Source organism: Delphinapterus leucas, chromosome 14 (genome assembly GCF_059928025.1).
Source record: "Delphinapterus leucas isolate spDelLeu-1000000601 "Yukka" chromosome 14, BTC_Dleu_Yukka2, whole genome shotgun sequence".
Lineage (NCBI taxonomy): Eukaryota > Metazoa > Chordata > Mammalia > Artiodactyla > Monodontidae > Delphinapterus > Delphinapterus leucas.
In genome coordinates this window covers 72,968,199-72,987,693 of record NC_143142.1, presented here as the reverse complement: position 1 = coordinate 72,987,693, position 19,495 = coordinate 72,968,199, and the positions used below count along the sequence as shown (strand labels likewise).

The window sequence follows — 19,495 nt, the reverse complement described above, 5'->3', positions numbered from 1 at the left end:
GCCCGCGTACCGCAAAAAAAAAAAAATTATTATCATTATTATTAACTTCTTTTTGGCCTTGCTGCGCGGCTTGCGGAATCTTAGTTCCCCGGCCAGGAATTGAACCCAGGCCCCAGCAGTGAAAGTGCAGAGTCCTAACCCCTGGATTGCCCGGGAATTCCAAAAACATATTATTGTTCTAACACCTCTGTGTGCCCTTTCCAAACACAGAGAGGGCATTTATTAAGTGCTAGACCTCTTTACTTCCGTTCCCTCGTCTGCCCTGTGTCCCTTACGGCCGCTCTGCTTCCTCCCCCCCCCCACCCCTTCCTCCCTTCTTTCTCTGCATCCGTCTTCCCCTCTTTTAATTTTTCTCCCATATTCTAACTTGGGCATTTTCCCAGTGAAGGTCAGTGTCACTCTGACTTCCCTTTTTAACTATAATCTGTCTGTCTTGACATTTTACATGAAGGACAGTTTTCTTCAAAGAATTCACTTCTTTAGAGCACTGGAGCGTGAGTCACTCTGCGAAGTACCATCCAGTTGAGTGACACTGGGGACCCAGGCCTATTACAGCAGAGCAATGTCTAAAAATGTGTGAACCATGTTCATTTTTTTAGCCGTATCTTTTTTTTTTTGGTGGGTCTTCGTCGCAGTGCATGGGCTTCTCATTGCGGTGGCTTCTCTTGTTGTGGAGCATGGGCTCTAGGCGCCCGGGCTTCAGTAGTTGCGGCGCATGGGCTTAGTTGCTCCACGGCATGTGGTATCTTCCCAGACCAGGGCTCGAACCCGCGTCCTGTACATTGGCAAGCCGATTCTTAACCACTGCACCACCAGGGAAGTCCTTTAACCATATCTTAGTGCAGAAAATTGGTTTTCTTTTTTTTTAAAGATGCTTTAGCCCCACTGAGCTTTAGTAAGCCAGTGTTTTGAGAGACCATTGCAAGTGCTTTTCAGTGGAAGGATGTTTCTTGTGTGCTGTGAGAATCGAGAACGGGTGTAAGCCTGCTGTTAGAATGTGCCGTGAAGGAAGAAAGAAGCCCACAGATTTTACTAAAGTCCCTTTACCCTTGGTTTCCTTTGAGCAACTGGTGACAAAAACGAATGGGGATGTTTCCATCTGATGGAATGAACATTCTCATTTCCTGAACACACAAGAACGGTATATCCCAGAATGTGTTCTGAGAAACAGTAGTTCTGCCAGATATTCCCAGACACAAAGGTTCTGTGGTCCCTGAGACCAGAAACTCAGAATTCTTTATCCTTTAATTGGAGTTTAAGGTTGTCCATTAGCAGAAAATGATGCAAGAAAGTTTAGACTTTAAAGAAGCCAGTTTAATTTTATTTAGCCACAGGTTCCTAAAACTCCTTGACTCTAGAATTCCTTGACTCTAGGTGCTTTTCTGGTTGGTTTGTGTAGCTTACCCCTCCACCATCCTGGTGTCCCCAGGTCAACTCCCTGGGTAATTCTGTGCCAGTCGGGAACCAGCTTAGAGACGAAGTCCTTGGGAATCAGTAAGTGCTCTGCATTAGTGCGCCCTGGCTCGCTCTTGTGAGCCTGCGGATGGAATGAGAAAGCTGTGTCCTACCTTGTTGGCAGCGTTGCTTTGTCAGTTAACTCTCCCCCCTTTCCGCGCTGGCTGGCTTACAAATACACTCACCGCTTGTCCTACAGCAAACTCTTACCTGAATCCTGCTTTCTGCCTTTGTCTGCTGTCCTGTCTCCTGTTCTCATGACCAAGCTTCTGAAAACCCATTTCTCTACCATCACATCCACCCGTTCCCCTGGTCCTTCCCCTCTGTGGGCTGCCCCACCCCGCTGTGGGACACATTGTCTTAAAGATCACCAAGAAACCCCAGTGCCAAGTCCAGTGAGCTTTTTGTCAACCATTCTCTTCCTACCTCTGTTTGCTCTGAAGCGCTTGACCTTTTTGAAAGTCTCTCTTTCAGTAAACGCTGGCCTCCCTGGCAGGTGATGACACCTTCTCGTCTCAGTACTCCTCCTGTTTCTCCTTCCTCTGGCTACTCTTCCTTCCACCCTTAAAATGTTCCCATTCCAGGTCATCCTTTGTTCTCTGTCTACAGGCCTGCCTTTGGCAAGCTCATCCCCTTTACTCCACTTCATGTACCGCATCTCTGTACATGACCCTGAGAGGCAGTGTGCACGGTGGTGAAGAGGGAGGATGCTGGGCACGGGCTGTGTGGATTTCAGCCTTGGCTTCACCACTTTCTAGCTGTGTAACCTTGAGGAAAGGACTTCCTCTCTCTCTACCTCAGTGTCCCCATCTGCAAAATGGACATGATATGAGTACCTACTTCATTGGGTGGTTGTGAGGATTAAGTCAGAAAACAAATGTAAAGGAATGAGAACAGTTTCAGGCATGCAGTAAATACTCTATAAATATTAGCTGTTATCACCCCCACCCGTCATCTCCTCTCTCATCTTTCCATCGTCAGATCTTCTTCTTGACCCTCCCACTTCCTTTTGGGATGTTCAGATTCCCCTGGACCACCCCCCAGGCTGAAGCTGCTGAGTCACTCATTTTAACGGATCCTTCCATCCCCACATCTACGCAGAGTGAATGGGTGGATGGATGGAGAGGAGAGATGGATGGGCTGAAGAACAGTTAATTTCCCAGCAATGAGTTTGCCCACATATTTAAGGAGAGTTCTGGTGATTTAGTGTCATCCCTGCCTCTGCCATCTTATAAACCTTTCCTGTTAGTACAAGCTTCTCCAGCCTTCTCTTTTTTTGGCAAATCTGTGGGCGGTTATGCTGACCCCACCCTCAGGCTTTCCTAGGCTCCAGTGGGTTCTCAGATAAAACCTTAGACTGGGTCTCCGATAGTTCAGCACACCTGTGGGGGGGGGTGGGCAAGGCATAAGAGTCTTCATACAGAGAAGACAGAGAGCTGTAGTTATGGAAAAGTCCACCCACGCACACACAGAGCGACAGGAACAAAGCTAAAGGTTGCAAAAAAAGTCTCGCTCATGCAGTGACTTGGTCTTTTAATGGATTGACCTGTGGTTCAGCTCCAAGAGCTGTGACAAAAGAGTCTACCCTGGATGGGGGTCAGGGAAAGCTTCCTTGTGGAAAGGTATGCCTGTGCTGTCAAGTGACAGATGAAGGAGAGTTAATTAGGGGCGGGGAGAGGAAGGAGCCTCCCGAATAGGGCGCCACATCCAGAGGGTCTGTGGCAGGAGGGAGGGTGGCGTGCCTGTGGCGCGTGGAGGAGCTGGGCCTCAGCCTGGGGGAATGAAGATGTTCTGAGCAGACAATTAGTAATCTCACTCCCCTCCATTTCAGCACCCATCACATTGTAACTTAGAAACGACTGGCTTCTACTTTATGCTGATTGTACATGACCCATCTTCCAGTTAAAGCTGTAAGTGCTCCAAGGACCCAAGGTCCAATCTGTCTTATTCTGAGCTGGTGTCAGGGCAGCAGGCGTGGGGGGCATTTGTCATAGAGGCTTGGTGGGTGTTGGTGACTGACAGCATCGGAGGCTTCAACAGAGGTATGAATAGGGAACCAGGTGAGCGCTTCAGAGGCCTTCCCTGGTCAAGGAAGGTTTCCTGGAGGTGAGGACACCTGCGCTGAGTCCTGAATAAGTGTGAGAGGCAAATTGGTCCCCGTGGTCTCAGGGGCAGGGCCTACCAGGCCGACGCAGCGTGAAGGAAAGCTCCAAGGGGCTGAGAGTTCAGGGAACTTCGAGTGATTCTTGGAGCTCAGTGATGGAGTGGGGCAGTGGCCGTGCTGAAGAGTTTGGCCCCTTTCCTGAGGGCCTCTGGGAGCCATGCCAGCAGTTTAGGCTGACAGGAACACAAATGAGAGTGCAGCAGCGGTCTCCTCCCACCACAGCTGCTCCGTAGCTATGTTTCCTCCTCTCAGTCCAATCTCCATGGTGGCAAAAGACGGCACTGCACTGGGATCTGATTCCATCTCCTTTCCTTGGCGGCTCAGGCCCGTGTGATTGGGCCCCATCTTCCTCTCCCGGCCGAGCTGGCTGGCTGGCTGCCTGCAACTTGCAGGCTTATTCACACGTCCCATTCACCCTGTTCTACGCTCAGTCCCTGGTTCGAGCAAGTCTTTGCCTCCTCCACGACTTTCCATCCACTCTTCCCCACGACCAGAGCAGCCCCCTTCTCTGTGGCCATCTCCTTCTCACCCTTCAGGGCTTGATATAGGCATCACTCCCTTAAAGAAGCCTTCTCTGACCCCCAGCCCCAGCCTGGAGCAGACCCCTGTTGTCTGGTCTCAGAGCCCCTTGCACTTTCCTTCACACCCCTGCGGGCATTAATGATTATGTCCTTGGATGACTGTGTGAAGTAGGGATGAAGCTTCCCCAGTAGACGGTTGGCTTCATGAGAATTGAGGCCATATCTGTTCCATCAGAGCACGTAATAGACACTCAATAAATATACACTGGGTACATACATTTGTTTAGAAATCCTACATTGGCCGCAGTGGGGAGAAGGGAGTAGATAATAATCCAAGTGAGGATCAAAACCAAGACGGCCAGGATGCAGAGAAGGGGACAGATCATGACATACGTTAGGGATTTGACATTCACAAGGGAAAAGGATGCCTGAGGAATAATTTCTGGCTTAGCTGCCCACCACCCCACCCTACACCCAGTGGATATTCCAGTTATCTATTGCTACATAAAACACAATCTCAACTTACTGGCATAAAATGACCATTTCACAATGTTCACAGATTCTGGGAGTCAGGAATTCAGATAGGACACAGCAGAGACGACTTGTTTCTGCTCTAAGATATCTGGGCCCTCAGCTATGGAGATGAACAGCTGAGGTGACTGGGGCCTGGAATCATCTGGAAGCTTCTTTACTCCTATGTCTGGCATCTGAGCTGGTAACTCAAAGGCTCAGCTGGGTCTTTCAGTGGGAGCACCTCCACGTGGCTGGGCTTCTCCCAGCATAACGCTGGGCTACCGTGGGAGCATTCTAGAGGGACCATCTGGAGAACCAATGTCCCAAGACATCAGAGTAGAAGCTGGTCACAGAATTCATGCAGCATCCCTTGTGCTACCTGCTCTTGGTTACAGAAGAGTCACTGAGGCCAGCCTTGATTCAAGGGAAAGGAAATTAGTCACCTCTTCTTGATGGAGGGGTAACAAGGTCACGTTGCAGGATTGGAGATACTGTTGCAGCTGCCTTTAGAAGGTGCCTTCTGCCTCAGTGAATAACAGAGCTGTTTGTGGGGATAAGTAGTGTGGGGGGGAGCCCCTTGTAGGTCAAGGAGAGGGTGGTTGTTTTGAACTTGACCAGTTTTGGATATTTGTAGGAATTCCACTTGTGTTGCTGGGTAGCTGGCAGCTTAGAAATATAGGATGAAGTAAGAAATGACCAAGAATGGTGCAGCATCGTCCCTGGGAACCGTTAGAATTTTAAATTCCTAAGCATACGGTAATAGCACTGAACTTTAGTTCCCAGACTGGGTATTCTTAGGGAGAGGTGAGTTCAGTTTTAGGAGAGGAGCCCCTCTATAAGCACACAGGCACCCCCCAGCCCTGACCCTGGGCTCCTGGAGTACACATTTGCCCAGTTTGCATACCGTCTGTGCTCGTGAAGTTAGCAAAGACATGCGACTAATGTCCAGGAGAACTGAATAATTCTGATTCTACAACTTTGGAATTGGAGATGATTCAGACAGAGGCTTTAGTGTCTTATCTTTGTTTTTGTTTTTTGTTGAAAGCCAAACAGTACTGTGAGGAAGATTGTGCAGGCGATGCTAAACCACTTGCAGGACCACTTCTAGGCACCTCTGAAGCACATGCCTGCAAGCAGCTGGCAGGCTAGGCACGCACCTCTCTCTCTCCTTGAGAGCCCACCCCCAAAGATCTGTCTTCTTGACGGGGTTGGGTGGCTCTCTGTGCTTGAAAATATAAAACTGCATTTGTTTAAAAAATCTTTTCCAACTCAGAATTTCATTGATCAAAATTCTGTTCAGGGGCGAAATGATCATTGGTCGACAGTATTTAAGGTGGAATGTTTAATCGTTAAGGCTTAAAGATATCACCACAAGAGCCTCAGAACACAGAGAGGAAGTTCTCTCTTAGAGCATACATTCGGACCAGATGTGGCATCAACAAAACAAGGGCAGCTAGATCACTGGTGAAAGTGATATCTTCAGATAAAAATACAGAATTAAGGGTGTTGATCTTTAGAGCATCCATGAATTTTTATCTGGAATCAAAAAACAGATTAAGCTAGTCCATTAAAATATAGAAATCCTAGGAAATCCAGGAGACATGCTGAGGAGCTCTGTTTTCCACTTAATTTGATGCATTTTGAATTTTTGACCCACACCCCATGTGGAGATTCTACTTTGGCTACTTATTCTCTTTCTCTAATCAGCCATAAACTTCCTTCCACTACAGCAGCCTTAAGAACATCACAGGAACTGGTGGCTTGTAAACTAAAGGCTGTGTGGGGTGTTCCTGGCTGAGTGATTTGTAATGACAGAGCAGGTGTTGAGACTGCGTTGTCTCACTTTATAGAACTTGCTTTGAGCAATGTCGTTTATGACTGACCTCAAGTGAGAAGCTCTTTTGCTCATGGACACCCAACTCAGCTATTGCTTTCCTGGTGCCACTTTGGAACCTGAGTCTCTAAAGTAGGTGTTTAATGATAGAAGTCACCTTAGGAGGACACTAACTAGGGTTTTTAAAAATATATATATAAATTTATTTATTATTTTTGGCTGCATTGGGTCTTCGTTGCTACGCATGGGCTTTCTCTAGTTGTGGCGAGTGGGGGCTACTCTTCGTTGCAGTGCGCTGGCTTCTCATTGCGGTGGCTTCTCGTTGCGGAGCACGGGCTCTAGGCACGCGGGCTTCAGTAGTTGTGGCACGTGGGCTCAGTAGTTGTGGCTCGCGGGCTCTAGAGCGCAGGCTCAGTAGCTGTGGCACACGGGCTTAGTTGCTCCGCGTCATGTGGGATCTTCCCGGACCAGGGATTGAACCCGCGTCCCCTGCATTGGCAGGCGGATTCTTAACCACTGTGCCACCAGGGAAGTCCCTAACTCTAGGGGGTTTTAATCCTGCTGATGCATTAGAATCACATGGGGAGCTTTTAAAACTCCATAGGTGCCTGGACCCAGCCCCTGGAGGCGCTGATACAGTAGGTCTGGAGTGAGGCAAGGGGAGAATTCCACCAGGTTCAACCTCACATTACAGAATAGTCCATCTAATCCACTAGTGCACCTGCTCTTCAAGCAAGGTCTACCAGTTGGCCTCACGAGGGTTCTGATTAAATGTAGAACCTTGGGCTCTTCCCAGATCAGCCAATCAGAATCTATTAACAAAGACCCCAGGTGATTAGTAGGCACATTCAAGTTTGGAAAGCACCATGAGAATAAAGATTCTCAATGAGGAGAGGGGCATTTATTTTAAAATCTAAAGTCCTACCTTGCTCATACCCTGCAGTGTACTGCTTCAGTGACAAGGTGTGCTGTAAGGAGGGTTTGTCACCCTCAGATGGATGTGATGGAGGCAGGAGAAAGGCTGGGAAATGCTGCTCTTGAACAGTGGATAGCAGCCTTGCCTGCAGGTTAGGGTCACCTGAGACCTTTGCTGGGTTCACCCCAGTCTAATGCAAAAATCCCTGGGGGTGGAGCCCTGAGCATCCGGATAAAAGCCCGGATTCCAGTAGAATCAAGGGCAACTCATCCCATTTCAAGGTACATAGGAATTCATTGGGGATCTTGTGAAAATGCCCTTCTGGTGCCAGGTCTGGAGCATGGCCTGAAATTGTGCATTTCTAACTGGATGTCAGGTGATACACCTGGTCCACACCTTGAGTAGCAAGTGTGAACAAGGGTGAAGTTGTGTGTTTTTTCTTTTCTTTCCACAAGCAAACAGCAGCATTTGGCCTTTTGCTTTGCCTTTAGTCTATCAGTTTTTGAGTTTCTTTTTTTCTTTTACTTGGTGGTGGGAATGGGGAGCAACAGAGCTGAATGCTACAAACACCACACAATCAAGCAGATAACCTCGATAAAATCTTGACTCTAGCCTCTTACCTGCCCATACTTCGTGCCTTTCCCATTTTCTCAAAAGCTTTTCAAACTGTCACCACTCTCCAGAGGGTGCTTCGTAAGTCAAGAAACTCAAAGCTGTTCAAACCCTCGCTTATCCTTCTCTGCCCCTCACCTTGAAGCCATCCCACCTGCTCTACGCTCCCCTACCGTCAGCCATCCCCTCTTCCCGTTTCCTAACGCCCTCTCTCCTGGCCCCTTCAGTCTCCCCCTCCTAAAAAACACCTCCTGATGAGCCCAACTCCCCTTTAGTTTCTCATCCAGAAGAAATGTATTTCAATCAGGTCACCAGTGTGGTTTTGTGATCACCAAATCATTGGGCATCTATGCCCTTTCTTACCGGGCAGCCCGCTACTTGCCCCTCCTGTTCTGCCTCCATACTCCCTCCCTGTGTAATCCATTCACTCTCATGATTTCAACTAACGTCTGAGTGTTGAGGACCTTCAAATCTGTGTCTTTGACCTGAACCTCAGCCTGGAGTTCCAGCTTGGTTTCTACAGCTCCTGGATGGACGTTTCCACCCTTGTGTCCTATGGGGGTCTTCAGTTCACCAGATCTGAAAATGCATTGTCCCCCCAACTAGATGGATACCTCTTAAGTTCTCTAGCTCATCTGTGGCACCTCTGTTCATCCAGTCACCCAAAGTAGGATCCTGGGGTCACTTTTTTCTCATTTTTATTTTTATTTTGTTTTTTTAATTTATATATATTTTTATTGAAGTATATAGTTGATTTACAATGTTTCAGCCATACAGCAAAGTGATTCCGATATATATGTATACATATTATTTTTCAGATTCTTTTCCATTATAAGTTATTATAATACAAGTTATTGAATATGGTTCCCTGTGCTATACTGTTGGTCCTTGTTGGTTATCTATTTTATATATAGTAGTGTGTATCTGCTAATCCCAAATTCCCGATTTATCCCTCCCTCACATTTCCCCTTTGGTAACCACAGGTTTGTCTCTATGAGTCTACTTCTGTCTAGTAAATAAGTTCATTTGTATCATTATTTTAGATTCCACATTGAAGTGATATCATATGCTGTTTGTCTTTCTCCTGATTTCATTTTTATTCCCCATTCTTTCTTGCCCACATTCAGTCAGCTGTCCTATAGCTCTTGAATCTGTCTTCTCCCCATTTCTGTCCCCTTAGCCCTGGGTCAGGCTCTCATCAGCTCTCCCTTCCATGACTGAAGTTGTCTTCTGCCTTTAGACTTCTTCCCTTCAAATGTATCCTGTGCACTGCTCCTACTGTGACCCGGGCAAACCACGGTCTGGCCGTGCCACTCCCATCCTGAAGCCCCCGGTGGATGTCCCCTGCCCTCTGCTTGCTGTACCAGGCCCCCTCAATCCACTGGCTCTCAGCTCATCTCCTGTCCTTCCTGTGGTCCCCTTACACCCAGCTCTTCACATATGAACCCAGGCCCGGCTGTTTTCTGCCTTTGTGCTTTGGCCACTGCAGTTGTATTTATGCCTGGAATGCCCTTCACCCCTCTCCTCTCCCTGTACAGGCATGATTTGGGGGTAGCTTTTAAGAGTCCACTCAAGAGGTACCTCTTCCAGAAAGGTACCCCTTGACGCCACCATAGCCTGGCCGGATTCACTGCTGCTGCTTACAATTCCTGTCCTGCCAAGGGCTTAGCTCTTTCCTTGCACTTTCTTCCACATTATACATTGTCTTCACTCCTGTATGTGTTTAGGTATCTCTCCTGCCTACCATGGAGAGACAGTGGGCTCCTCAAGGTAGGGATTGTGTCTGATGGAGAGATGGTTTCCATTGAAATGAGCTCTAGTTCTACCTTATTTTGCTTTTTGTTTTTTTTTAAATTGAAGTATAGTTGATTTACAGTATTGTGTTAATTTCTGCTGTACAGCAGTGACTCAGTTACACATACATACGTGTGTGTGTGTGTATATATATATATATATATGTATATATATATTCTTTTTCGTATTCTTTTCCATTATGGTTTATCTCAGGATACTGAATATAGTTTCCTGTGCTATACAGTAGGACCCTGTTGTTTATCCCTTCTATATGTAATAGTTTGCATCTGCTAACCCCTAGTTCTACCTCATTTTAAATTAGTGGTTCTCAAACTTGAGTGTGCGTGCGAATCACCGGGGGAGGCTTGTGAAGACACTTTGTCGGGCCCATGCCTGGAAGTTCTGATATGACAGTTCTGCGGTAGTGCCTGAGAACTGGCATTTTTAACAAGTTCTCAGGTGATGCTGCTGCCACTGGTCTGGAACCCTCACTCTGTGAACCACTGCTACAAGACACGTCATGGTTACAGCTGACCTGTGTTTTCTCCATCTATATGTTCTAGAGACTATGGGTGTACACAGAGGTAGAGCCTAATCTAGGAAGACCAGAATCCCAAGACACCAGGGGGAGGAACTTCGTTTACTTTCCCAGGCAGGGTTGATCTCATGATTTGTTAAATCTCACCTTCTGTTCTACCCCTTGTGGCCTGTTGATGGTTCTGGACCCAGTTTAGAATGGAAGGACCCAGCGCATATATAGCTCAGTGACCGATATGCATTCGTGACCTGAGAGAGGTAGAGCCCCTCCTGGCAGCAGGGCTGGGTGTGGACAGGGCACACTTTTCTCAATACCGTCTGCTTCCCCCTCCAACTTGACTCCCTCCAGGTCATGTCCAACCAGAGCCCCCAGGAGAACTTGGCCTGGCTCACTGTTGGGTCATTGTTCCTCTCGTTCACCTGTTCTGAGTTCTGGCTGTCGTCAGCATGCTGGGCTAGTTCCCTTCTGTCACCACTTTTTTTTTTTTTTCGGTACGCGGGCCTCTCCCGTTGCGGAGCACAGGCTCCGGACGCGCAGGCTCAGCGGCCATGGCTCACGGGCCCGGCTGATCCGCGGCATGTGGGATCCTCCCGGACCGGGGCACGAGCCCGCGTCCCCTGCATCGGCAGGCGGACTCTCAACCACTGCGCCACCAGGGAAGCCCTGTCACTACTTTTAATCTTGCCTCTTTTTTGATCTACTTTTCCTGTATTTTGAAATACTGAAAAGTGCATAGAAAACAAATACATAGTTTAACAGATCATTATTAAGTGAGCACATGTGTAAGTACCACCCAGGTCCAGCACAGGAACATTGCTGGGGCCCCTGAAGCCCCACCCGAGTCTGTCCTACCCACCCCTTCCCGCTCCCTCCTCAGAGGTAACCTCCATCCTCATTTTTATAGTAATAGCTCCCTCGATTTCCTTTATGGTTTTACAACCTACATATATGTCCCTAAACACTGCAGTTTAGTTTTACATGTTTTCAAACTTTGTGTATAAATGGAATCAGACACTTGGAATGATTTGGAATGGAATACAGTATGTATTTGTATGTGTGTGTGTGTGTGTGTGTGTGTGTGTGGCTTTATTCTGAGGTATTTTTAATATTTACTCATTGTTGAATGTAGATGTGGTTTTTACCCGTGACTGCATAGGTTTCCATCTTTTCCTGTCTTCTCTTCTCTTGATTTATTCCCACCCACCATCCCGCTGCCTTTAGAATAATATTTTTTGAAAGTATTAAACATAATGGCATAATGACCATAAGAAAGTCAAGCAACTTACGTATTTGATTTATATGTAAACCTGTAAAGGAAGGAATTGAACTGCAAACATATTTTTTTCCAGAGGTAGTACATGCACATAGAGCTGATGATAAAAGGGTACAGAATGAAAACGAAGTCTCCCTCCCTGCCTCTTCTGTGTCTCAGCCATGCAGTTTCCTTTCCCAGAAAGAAGCTGCTGTTACCAATTCCTCGTCTGTCCTTCCGGAGATAAACACACACTCCTTGCGCAAAGAACACTTACAAACATGAGCCCTTATATACCCACGGATACACATACACGTGATCACATGTGTGCAAGTGCGTGTGCATGCATGCGTTCCTATTGTGCATTCGTCCTGTATGTCACATCGCTTAAAGCATGGTAGATACTCCCTGCTTTTATCACTTGGTGTAATTTGAAGATACTCCCTATCAGTACACATCAAGGTACCTCATTCTTTTTTGCAGACCACAGAGGCTGTCACTGTGTGGTGTTTAGCCAGCTGCTCTTGGTGGTATTTAGCTTGTTTCTAATCTTTCTGATAAACAGGGATGCATTGAATAGCCCTGAGATATGTTGTTTCTTTATCCAAGAGTATATATACACTCACTCAGCGTGTGTGTCTGTGTTAAAGTTTGACAGATACGGCCAAATTGCTCTCCTCAGAGACCACCTAAGAGCCTGTTTACTTTGCCATTATAGGATAAAAATGGGCACGTAACTGAAGAATTGTACTTCTTTTTTGATGAACTTGAGTATCTTTTCATGTATTTAAGAGCCATTGAATTTCCCTGTGTATGAATGGTCTATTTGTCCTTTACCCATTTCTCTCTTGGGTTGTTTGTTTTTTTCTTTTCTGACACTAAACTTTTGATTGTTTCACTCTGCTAGTTTGCTGCAGCTTGTACCAACCAATGCAACTTTTTGGTTGCAGAGTTGTCTATAAATCAAGAGTTCAGAATCAGCTGTGAGAGGATGAGAGGCCAGGCGAAGCTGACTTTCTTTGCTGGATGGTGATGATCAAAGGACTTGGTGACCCTGGGAGCACCCAACATCATGTAGCCATATTTGCATACATTAAATACATGTTTACCAGATGATTTTTGAGCCACAGCTGGCTGATGGTAAATGCAACATGCATTGATGATTTTATCAGGCACAACCTTTGTTAGCTTATTTCTCTCTAGCTTTTAACCAAAGGGTCATATGGTGAAGGTGAATTTTTTGCTGGTCAGTGTATTACTTCTTCTCTTTCCTTGGTCAATATTTCCATTCTAGAAAATGGGTCAAGGTTCCTACTTTTTCTATAAATTAGCCTTGTGGTCCAAGTGTCCGGTAAGGTTCTCTGTTTTAATTGGGTGCCTAGTAAATGTTTGATCAAAACCACAAATTTCCAAGCGTCATTTTGCTACCTTTCCTAAAGGCATGTGCTTTAGCGCAGCATTTCTCAAACCATATTAATAGGTGTTCTGTGATGGTTAAAAATGTGCCTGTGGCCACATTAATTTTGAAAAGATTGCATTAAATAAAATTAAATGTTTCTTTACTACAGGACTTCTCAGAGCCTTTAATACACCAGTGGGTCTATTGAATATCCAAGGGAGGGATGTAGGATGCTGTGTTTTGCAAATGTATTTGACCACAGAGCACGTTTCACTTACTTTAGGGTCTCTGATTGAAATATTCCTCAAGCAATTAGCGTGAAACTCAGGAAAGTATCAGGAAAAGGAACCAATTTCTTTGCCTGCTGATTTGTCTGAATTAGGCCAAACAAGGAACCTTGTTAGAAATAGGGTTATTGATTACTTGACTGCAATCAGGTTTCGGAAATTAAGTACAAATGCTTCTGTGGTTAAGCTCAGTATATTGTAGACGAAGACGCTAGTTACTTTCTCCAAGCTCCCCAACAAGTTATTCAAACTGTAACATTAAGAGACCAAGGCCATTTCTAGCAGTCCCTTCACTGTCCCTGCTTGAGGTCAGATACTACCCTCTATCTGAGGCATCCAGTTCAAACTGGGCTGGGGAATGAGGGGGTTGTGCTGAGACAGAGGAACCACTGGCTGGAGGACTTAATTATGAAGCAAATTTAAAGAGCCACAAGGGGGACGAAGAATCCAACTCATTAACAGGGCAGCTTATTCTTTCCTCTTGAGTATTTCTGAGATTGATTTTTATCCCTTCTCATTGGTCTTTTCTCCCTTCTCGAGGAATCTTGTCTGTTTTTCTTCTCAACCTTCCTGAAGTTTTTTTTTTTTTTTTTTTTTTTTTCTTCCTGAAGTTTTGAACGGCAGTTCTCAGAGGTATTCTAGAACACTCGTGACCAGGGATGTGTTACAAGTCATCTGGGAGCCAAATTAAACCTTTAAAAAATTGCAAGTTACCATAAAATAGAATGGATTCAAGATTACCCTATAAAATATCTTTTTTTAACCTACTTTCATTTCGATCTCCTTTTTCAGTCGAAAAGAAATGTTCTGATTGCACACATTCTACAGCCCTCAGGAGCTGTCGTGTAGTTCCATTTAAATTTTCCCTTTTGATAATATCGCATGTAAGCTAAAAAGATGCTTAGGACATTTCCATTTGTCATGACATAACAGTTATGATTACCCAATGAATGGCAGTCCAAATGATGCAAGAGAAATTTTCAATAATGGTATAGTGGTTTTTAAAAAGTCATAAGGTTAATTATTTGCTTTCTTCAGTAGTCTGCAACTGTTCCTTTTGCAGTATTATACGTACTTTCTTGGAAGTAAAAGCCTAGAAAATGAATCATTAAAAAATGAAATATGGGGCTTCCCTGGTGGCGCAGTGGTTGAGAGTCTGCCTGCCGATGCAGGGGACGCAGGTTCGTGCCCCGGTCCGGGAGGATCCCACGTGCCGCGGAACGGCTGGGCCCATGGGCCATGGCCGCTGAGCCTGCGCGTCTGGAGCCTGTGCTCCGCAGCGGGAGAGGCCACAACAGTGAGAGGCCTGCGTACCGCAAAAAAAAAAAGAAAAAAAGAAATATGTTTTTTTCTAAAGCATATTTAAGTTTTTATAAATGTAGTCATAAGATTGATAATCTTATAATCCTTTACTTGTAAGTGTTCTTTGATATAATCCCATCTCCAAAAAGAGTGTCTCACGAGTTGTTGATCCCCCTTCTGTGTCAGTTTGCAGAAGAAGGAGCTCATCAAGACCTGGTTCATGGAGGCCCTGGTGGCCTAGTGGTTAGGATTTGGCGCTTTCACTGCAGAGGCCTGGGTTCGACCCCTGGTCCGGCAACCATCCCACGTGCCACACAGTGTGGCCAAAATACAAAAGAAAAATAAAAAAATTTTAAAAAGAGTAATGTGGGGAAAAAAACCCCACCTGGTTCACCCACTCTTGTGTGTGTCACACAAGGGAAGCTCATCTCACGTGCATGTTCAAACACACAGTCAGTGGGGGACCTTATGCCAAAAAGGTGCTTCCTGAACTTTTCTTCCTAAGTTATAATATCCTTGTCTTGAGCTTTCATAGCGGTGACAACTTATGCCTTCCTGTTAGGAGAAGAAGCACAGCCTGATATTAGGTAACAGTGGAAAGGTTGACCCTATACTGATAAGTGACCGCCCCCCCAGCAAAGTCTGCTCACTGACAAGGCAGTTCTCATGGTGGTTTGTAGCATAAATCACAAAAGAAAGTCCAGTCAGTAGAGCAAGGTGGATGGAGAGGTTGGCTTGGGGGTCAGACTGCCAGACTTTGAATTCTGATTCTCCCCCTGAATCCTGTCTCTGCCTCCGTTTCCTCAGCTGTAAAACTGACATATTAACTAACTACTTGGCATGATGCCTGGCACCTACTAAGCACTGAACAAATGTTCCCTTTAGAGCCATATATCATGCGACAGTAGAAGTCAAGAGCGGATGGGCAAAGACAGAACAGGTGGGTGGAAATTTCTTCCCTGCAACTGTAGCCTGACTGCCAGGCTACTCATCTCTAGGCTGAAGGTCCCTTTGGCTGAAATTTCCATTAGGAGCTGGACTCCACCATTGAGATGGAAAGGAATCAGGCTAGAGATAAACTATATCTCACTGTTTCTGAACTTTACCTTTCCTGTCCATTCAGAAGGTCGGCAAGCATGTCCTCGAAGGGTCCTCCCAGCCTGTCAGAGGTTTTATGGGGACCTATCGCCTGAGAGTTGTTCCCTTTAGCAACAGAGAAGCCGAGGGCTTTCTAAAGTTCCCTGGAATTTAGAACTGGCATTTGAGTGGTACATGTGACATTAAGTGCATGGAATGAACTTAGAAAGACAGCAGCGATGCTGGCCATCAGGATAAAGCCGTGCACAACCCCGATCTATGATCACAACTCAAAAGTGTCGAATTCGTCGGCGATACCCTTTTTCTTTGATTTATTCAGTCACTAAGTATGTAATGGGTTATACATTTTACAGACCAAGTAAATGAGTTTGAATAATTTAGCTGTCACTTTGTAGAGCTCTGGGATTTTTGTTCGGGCCATGTTTAAATGAAGATTTCTCTTTTAGAACTGAATGTTCTATGGACGGTGGGTCAAGTGACAACATGGTCACTGGTTTGCTCAGGCTGCCCTAACAGAGTACCATAAACTGGGCGGCTTGAACAGATATTTTTTGTCTCACAGTTCTGGAGGCTAGAAGTCTGTGATCAAAGTGTTGTGGTGTTGATTCCTTTTGAGGGCTGTGAGGGAAAGATCTGTTCCAGGCCTCTTTCTCCTTGGCTTGTAAGTGGCTGTCTTCTCCCTGTGGCTTCACACTGTCTTCCCTCTATGGGTATCTCTGTCCCAATTTTCTTTTGTCCTAAAGTCATATTGGATTAGGGTCCACTCTAATGACCCCACTTGAACTTAATTGTATCTGCAGTGACTATTTCCAAATAAGGTTGTATTCTGAGGTACAGGATAGGGGTTAGGGCTTCAATGTGTGAATCTAGGAAGGACATAATTCAACCCATAGCAACCTGTGAATTTTCTACTTGATGGACTTTTTTCTCTTTCTTTTTTAAAGATTGTACATGGCAAGTCAAAGCAAATGATCGAAGCTTCCACGAACAACCTCATTTTATGAACACAAAGTTCTTTTGTATTAAGGAGAGCAAATATGCGGTAAGTTGATTTTAACTTCCTAAATTAATTTTAGTAAAAGCCAGTTTTTCCCCAATAGCCATCATGCCTACTGGCTTCATGTGGTACCTGCCTTCCAGGTAACCCCTGGCCTGGGGCTACTGATAATCATCATTAGTTCTCTAGAATGTCATTTTTGAAATTGAAGTATAGTTGATTTACAATGTTGTGTTAATTTCTGAACAGCGAAGTGATTCAGTTATTTATATATATATATATATATGTATGTATATATACACATTCTTTTAAAAGTTCTTTTCCATTGTGGTTTATCACAGGATATTGACTATAGTTCCCTGTGCTACACAGTAGGACCTTGTTGTTTATCCATCCTATAGATAATAGTTTGAATCTGCTAACCCCAAACTCTCACTCCATTCCCCTTGGCAACCACAAGTCTGTTCTCTAGGTCTGTGAGTCTGTTTCATAGACAGGTTCATTTGTGTCATATTTTAGATTCCTAGAATGTCATTTTTATTTATCGCTTAAAACATCGCTTATCATTTTATTTATTGCTTAAAACAAAACAAAATTGTGTAGATTGAAATTTCCCCTCTGTGTGTACAAAGCTCTTGTAAAAATATTTTATAAAAGAATCTACAGTAATATCACAGAAGCCTTGTTTTTGACAGTAATAAGAATTTGAAAGGAATCTTAGTAACTTATTTCCCCCTCCTCTGCCTGTGATGGATTTAGAGACTTTGAAGATATTTTCACCTCAAAAATGCTTATTGTCATTGAGATATAAAGAACCCCCACCACGTCTGGGCTGAAATGTTTGTCTGTTAGATCCCTAGGACTGCTCTAATGAAGTACTACCACTCGGGTGGTTTAAGTCAACAGAAATTTATTCTCTTACGATTCAAGGGGCCAGGAGTCTAAAATCAAGGTGTCAGCAAGGTTGGTTCCTTCTGGAGCATCTGAGGGAGAATCTGTTCCAAACTTCTCCTGTGGCTTCTGGCTGACACTCCGTGGTGTTCCTTGGCTTGTAGATGCATCACTCCAATCTCTCTGCCTCTGTGTTCACACGGCCTCCCTGTGTGTTTCTGTGTCTTTGCCCAATTTTTCTCTACTAAGGCCAGCGGTCATTGGATTAGGGCCACCTTAATCCAGCATGACTTCACTGTAACTTGATTACATCTGCAAACACTATATTTCCAAATAAGATGACCATCGCAGGTATCGGGGTGAGGACTTGAGCATATCTTTTGGGGCACACAACTCAGCCACACCCATCTCTTTTTCTCACACAGCCTCCATCCCTCTTAAGTAAAAGAACGTTCCTTTCCCCCCCATGTTGATGTTTCCTATTTTCTTCCCATCTTTGCCCCATTTTCAAGGAGGCTTCTAAGGGGTCAAGGGACCCAACAGCAGGATCCATTTGGTCACAGCCAGATTTGCCACAGAGACCTTTGAGGTGAAATGTCTGCATCTTGTTACTGTCTCTGACATAAGCCTCCAAGGGGTCATTTTGAGGCCCAGTTAGAAGTAAAAGCTTAAAGGAAATCTCAGTATCTTTCTGACGACTTACGTCCCTGGTCCCTGTAGGCCACAGGGCTTAGTGATTTTTGCAGGTGTATATACATTGTGACGCTGTGATAAGTGTGTGGCATTGTTTAGAATGACTTTCTCATTTTTTCCAACAGACTAATGCAATTAAAACATACAAGTATAATGCGTTTACCTTTCTACCAATGAATTTGTTTGAGCAGTTTAAGAGAGCAGCCAATTTCTATTTCCTGGTCCTTCTTATCTTACAGGTAATGCCCTTTGATATCTTAAATCTGTTTTGAATTATGGTGACTTAATAACATTCAGGTTGTTATTGTTTAAGTTGCATATAAAATGTGACTAATCTTGAAAGTTTTCTATATGGACATCTGCGTTCTGCACGTAAGGGAAAGTGCCTTATAGACAACGAGCTCAGCAGTGTTAAATGAACAGGGAATGGGAGCAAATGGAAATGTTATTTTAATTCTGTATTTTAAAAAATTCAATTTCCTACTGATGTCAATGGTAAAACTGGTTTCCCTGAAGTGAGTAAAGTTAAAATCTTCACTTTGTAAAATAATCGTACCTTAAAATTAAATCCATTTTTTCATGGTTGGCCTTTATTTTTTTATTTAGATGCCAAATATTGATTTTTATTAGTATTTTGGTCATAATTCTCAAATTATTTTTGTGAACTGGTTTTACACTACTGGAAAGGCCTAATTTTTTCCTGAGGTTTTTTTTTGTTGTTGTTTTTTATCTTAATCGTGGCAAGGAATTCACGTATCTGGAGAGCAAAGTGCTACCTTCCCTTTACTTCCTTCTAGACGGAAAAGGGGAGTTCCGCATATTGACAATAATGTGAGAAATGAGCTTTCTCTCTTCTAACCATCCCCTAATTATCTTTTCTGAAGGTACAGTGATCCAGATTAGGGAACTAGTAATAGCCCTAGACAGCCCTTTCCTTGCACTGTTACTTCACTTAATTCTTGTGCTCGTTAAGTACTGTCATAACCTTCAATTTGCAGAGAAGAACTGAAGGCTGGTGAGGTAGAGGAACTTGCTTCAAGTCCTATCACCCTACGTGGCGAGGCTGGGTAGGACTTGGATCCAGGAGTTTGACTCCAAAGCTTGTCATTTTAACCACTACATGATATGGCCTGACGATCAATAGGATGGTTGCAAGAGGTCTTTACTTGCTTCCCAATCTTTTATTCCAACTTGATGGCCATCTTGATGGATGCGAGGCTTCCTGCAAG

At 44.8% G+C, this 19,495-nt stretch overlaps 1 protein-coding gene across 4 annotated transcripts in view; it reads left to right on the top strand.

Moving 5' to 3' along the window:
• The window catches only part of ATP8B1 (ATPase phospholipid transporting 8B1), a 112,828-nt gene that overhangs the window by 53,037 nt on the left and 40,296 nt on the right, over nt 1-19,495 (top strand). For 3 of the 4 annotated variants that reach the window (XM_089895236.1, XM_089895237.1, XM_030762026.2), the window contains 2 exons: nt 16,630-16,727; nt 18,392-18,505. In XM_089895236.1, the coding sequence (XP_089751362.1) occupies nt 16,630-16,727; nt 18,392-18,505 (212 nt within the window). Of the gene's footprint in view, nt 1-3,316; nt 3,366-16,629; nt 16,728-18,391; nt 18,506-19,495 lie in introns of those variants that run through there. The other variant, XM_089895238.1, reaches the window with a different exon arrangement.